General features: G+C 37.0%; 1 protein-coding gene across 1 annotated transcript in view; it reads right to left on the bottom strand.

The window, feature by feature from the left end:
- The window catches only part of LOC104915086 (nuclear receptor ROR-beta), a 77310-nt gene extending 72893 nt beyond the window's left edge, over positions 1-4417 (bottom strand). Inside the window, exons 1-3 of the mRNA XM_010725757.2 lie at positions 4227-4417; positions 2830-2962; positions 1068-1175 (exon numbers count right to left, since the gene is read on the bottom strand). Coding sequence (XP_010724059.1) covers positions 1068-1175; positions 2830-2962; positions 4227-4379 — 394 coding nt within the window. The 5' untranslated portion in view covers positions 4380-4417. The remainder of the gene's footprint in view (positions 1-1067; positions 1176-2829; positions 2963-4226) is intronic.
- Between the last annotated feature and the right edge of the window lie 757 nt (positions 4418-5174).

The following is a 5174-nucleotide window of genomic DNA, read 5'->3' as shown; positions in this document are numbered from 1 at the left end:
AAAAAGAAAAAAGAACAAATGAGTAAATGTATGTGTTCTTAAAACGTGTGTCTATCAGCTATTAAAATTCCATTTGCTCTAAAGATCAACTATTTCATGTATCACTAGATCATGCAATGGAACACAAAAAATTATCAAGACTTGTACAAAAAGCACACAGAGATTTAGAAAGGGGTTCTCTTTTCCCAGTGTGAAAAGAAATGTTATTTATAAGTAAGTATTAAAGCTAAGAAGGAAGAGTAACTAGTTCTAATTAACTTTCACATATGGAAATATGTGTACTGTTATTAATTAACAGTATACATATTCTAGAAAATATTTGAAAAGGACCAAAATACATCCAATAATACACAAAAACACTTTTTATTCATGCAAGGTAGTGTAATGTTTTTTCTTATTCAAGAAAAAAATATATCTGTATGGTAAATTTTTGCAGTAAATTACTGTCCTTGAATTTGATTCTGCTTGCATCATGCTATATTTGCCAATAATGTACTGTTTCCATGGATTGCCAAAACACACTCATTTAGCCATTTCAGATAGCACCTTATATCATGCTCAGAAATGAAGCTATTGTTTCAACACACAAATCCAAATGAGCTTAAAAGTTTTAGGCTAAACAGCATATTTATTAAGTTCCTTCATATATTTTGTCATAGTTCGTCATTTTAGATCCTCTTTACTGGAATGAAATGGCTTTTTGAAGGACACAATTAGTGGGACTAATTTGATATGTCAAGTAAAACTAACCTGTGGTGATAAACCACTTAGCTTCTATCATAAACTGTGTTTTAATCAAAGCTTTAGATGGCAGAGTAAAAAACCGGATAAAATCCTCATAGTGCTCTTTTTCTTTCGAGAAAAACACCTACTATTACTAGCAGCCACTGGAGCCACTTTTCCATTTCCAGTTTAGAGATTCGGAGGTTTTGGTTTCAATATTTACTGAGGGATTTAAATGCACACCAGTGCACTTAAACAGAAGGATACATTTTAGCAGAAGGATAATTGGACATTATTTGGACCAACATTTATAGAAAGGATTGAAAAGAAAAAGACCAACATACCCAAGGCTTTGAACATCTGCATCCCTCCATACTTTCCTTCAAACAGAACAGTATTGTTGAGTGGGTTGAAGGCACGGCACATTCTCACCAAAACCACTTCCAAGCAGCCTACAGGAGAGAAAAAAGAGCAAAAGTGCCACACATTATTACAGGCCCAGGCTTTCTGGAGCCATCAAGATGATCTCTCACTGAATATGGGAAACAATACATCTCTTTGATTTAGGTAGAGAAAATGAGTATTTTCTTGTCCAGACAATCTTTTCCTAGGCTTATTTTCTTCAGTGCAGCAAATTGACACTGTAGACTTAATCTGAATTTAGACATGAGCAGATAATGTTAATTTAAAATCCTTTTTTCTGCAAACTTTTGTTTCCATTATATTTCTTTCAGGTTGAGGAAGATCCAAAGGAACAGATCTTATTTTATTTTTTTAAGTTTTTTTATTTTTAATTTTTTCTTTATTTCTTCCTTATAAAATTTACAGAATTTTACTGTTTGGGGAAAATGAAGAAAAAATAATTTTAAGCAATCTCTAACTAAATCTGAATTTTCTATAAGAGAAACTCTGACTTTGAGAATTCTCTTGCAGATATGTTTCTGAATGAAAAGTCCAGATTTTCTAACTTCTGCTGAGCATTAACTGCAAAACAGAAAATAGAACCAAAAATATTTACACATGCTGAAGCTAAACAGAGTTGTCCAATAGCACAGTCAAATACAACTATATTTTTTGTTTAAGGAGCAACTGTGTTGGTACTTTTGCTAGTCGAAGGAAGTAATATGGGATGCATTAGCATTTGCAGAAGACTTAAAGATAGTAAAGTAAAATGTTATCCTTTGACTCTCTGCCTACATACTCCTGAGTTGTCTGCATCCCTTGCCCTTTGCGGCTCTGCTGCCTCAATTCAGTCCCACTCTAAGCCACAGACCACTGTGTACAGAGCAAGGAATGCAACAGCTTTCAAATGAAATGAACAGTTCCCTCTTGAAACAGGAAGTACTTCTTATGTTTTAATGAGTCACCTCACACTGCATCACACCTTTTACACATGGAGAGAGAGAGAACTTATATGACAGGGTGAATGCAGTTAATTACCAGCAATGGCTCACTTGGTCATGCCATTTAGTCTTATTGAGTTTAGCAGTTATTGCATAGTCACGGTAAATTTTGTCATGCTTCCTATGGACGACAGAAACTACCGTGTCCCATGTCAGCAAAGGAAACCCTTTTCCACCTTCCCCTTGAACACACATACACACACACACCCAGGCACGCACGGAGAGCATGGCTACAGCACGCTGTTGTAATCCGCTCTCATTTAGTCCAAAACCAACTGGCGCCAGCATGGATTTTCCCTCCTGTGCACTGGCTGGAGGGTATCTCTGTAGTCTCATTAAAAAGATTAGAGATGACCACAGAAGCATTCACTAATGACAAGTGGGGATTTAGAGGGTGGCAGATGACTAATTCGACCTGTGCAATTCACAGGATCTTTCCACTACATGTCAGATTGGGGACTACAGTTGCTGCAATGACTCTCTGTGTGTATGTTTAATAACCACAAGTGACTGTGGAGAGAAGGGGATCAGAAAACAGTAACATGATTAATGGGGAAAACTACAGAAGTGTTAGTGCAGCTAATGAAACAGACTGAAAAATAACATTCTGTCAAAACAAAAATGACCCAAAGAACGGGACAGCTGAGCATGTTTCTACAGCACTGGGAGCTAAACCAGTCTCAAGCATTTGGTGTTTACCCACCTGACTTAAGAAGGAGAATTTGGTCATTCTGGCAGAGCTCCATGAAACCTGTTATCCGCTTTGCAAACTCCACCACATACTGGATAGCATGAGTGATTTGAATGGCACACTGCTGCCAAAGGGCTTCTCTGGTCTTCCAGGAAAACAAGAGTGAAGAGCAAAACAATAAGCGAGTGAGTTCATCCATGTGCTAAGAACTTCAGTTAGCCTTGCAGGAAGGCACAGTCCTCTGACTAACTCACCCCTTCACCCCCCACCAGTGGCATCTCTGTTTTTCAAGATGCCTGACAACGTTCACGAGAAGGCTGTTTTAACAGGTTTATTGCCTCAGTGGTCCAAACTGTGGCATTACCTCTTCATAGGGGAAGAATACATCAACCAGTGTTAAAATGTGATTTTAGCATTGACTTTTGCGCATGAGAGAGAGAGACAGCAGAACTAACAATGTAAACAACTCAGTGCACTTTTAGGGAGAAAGTGGCACAGTGTTACTGAGTCATCTAAGAGAATATTTTTACTTGTTTGAAACTTTAAAAAATAATTGAAGTATAATAACTGTCTGAATAATGACTACAGGAAATTTTGATCTCATTGATAACTATTGTCTTCGAGCATGCAGGTGTGCAAATGCAAACTGGTGCCTTGGATCAGTTGCAGTAACTGCAAGCTGCAGTATGTTTTCACTTCTGCTCGTACTTAGCTTTCCTAGAACAAGCAGGAGTCTCTTCAGTCTCTTGAATGATCAGATAATCTCTCAACAGATATCTGACTGTAGAATCAATGCTAGTGATGGAGGCACATCTTGATTTCTGTTGACTGGGCTACATTTGAAGAGTGTCGATAAGAAATATTCTATATGTGACCTGAGAATTACAAAGTAGAACAAAAATTTGTGGTATTGAGACCATTTTTCCAGTCACTTTTGAAAAACCTCACTTTGAGTACTTTAAATTTATCATTATTTACTGTTTATGGGTGATATTTGGCTTGCTCACAGTGAAAAAATCTGTTACTCACATAGAAAAGGAATATGCTTCTAACAGCTTTCAAAATGATAAGGTAACAAAGGTTTTTTTATAATAATTTTTTGAAAAGCCTTACAACAGAAAAGATCCAATTCCCATCACATTAAAATCAACAGAATTTCGGTATAAGAGTTATACCTGCAAGCAATGTGTAGAAACTGGATTCTATGATCATGTTTTGACATTAACAAATATCCCAACATGGTGAAAAGCTATTTCTTCTTGTTATGAAATATCACTCCTTTGCTTTCAGTGACCAGGGTCCTCTAAGATGCTTAAAAGAATACTTTAACCAGCTTGTCCTTGTCAAATAATTCACGGTTAACGATTTCAAACCATAGGGAGCAGAACAAGTGTATTACAGGATTGTACCTTGCTCTGGTAAACCTTAATTTCTTCATACGTGTGGGTTTGCCATGCTAGCTGGTGTAGCTCCTCCATTGTATATTGGCATGTCTCCAAGTGAGATTTAATGATATTCTGTGCAATTCGATCTGAGGAGAAAGATGAGCTCATGTGAGACATTTTGGTGAACAGTAATTTGCAATAGCAAAATGCTGAAAACATTAAAATTGGAAAAGATTTTTTTTTTAACCTTCCCTTCTAGTTATACTTCTCCCTCTCTCTCCTTCCCTCCCTCCTTTATCTCTCTCTCACAGATCTGAAATTGTCTTTTGTATGTGTCAGTATCAAATACAAAGCCAAAGAATGCTTGACAAACAACAGATCTGTACATGAAAGTAACAACGAATCTGATGAAACTATTTACATTCTTTCATTCTGGAAGTGATTTAAAAAGCAATAATAATTATTTTAAATGTGTTCAAATAATTATTTTTTGGACATCCTGATTACTTGAACACTTTTGTCTATTCCAAGATTATGCAGCTTCCCACACGTGGCTGCTCAGTCCTGATGCGGGCATTTGCATTACCTTGGTGTGACTTAAATCAAAGAAGCAGGAAACTGATCCAGTTTTTCTCCAGTTAGGTTTTACCTGATCAATTTCTGAATCATTTCAGTGATCTCTAGCACAGAGACCGGAGCTAGCAAGATGTGAAAGCTGCAAGTAGGTAGCCTAGGTTTTAGAGGACAGAGGAACAGCTCTCACACTAGTGACAACGCATGATTAAGTTAAAGTTATTCTGAAAACGCAGCTTTGCATACTATTGCAGAACAAGCAGTGTGGAATGCAAGAGGAAAAGTAAGCATTGCGCGCTGACTGGAGATCTCCTTGAGACTAACAGTAAACTTCTCAGGGAAGTATTGAAAAAAGATATTTTCTCCATAAGCCACTTGAGTGGATTAAAGATTTTCACA

The sequence above is a fragment of the Meleagris gallopavo genome, chromosome Z (genome assembly GCF_000146605.3).
Source record: "Meleagris gallopavo isolate NT-WF06-2002-E0010 breed Aviagen turkey brand Nicholas breeding stock chromosome Z, Turkey_5.1, whole genome shotgun sequence".
NCBI lineage: Eukaryota > Metazoa > Chordata > Aves > Galliformes > Phasianidae > Meleagris > Meleagris gallopavo.
This window is presented reverse-complemented; position numbering and strand designations above follow the sequence as displayed.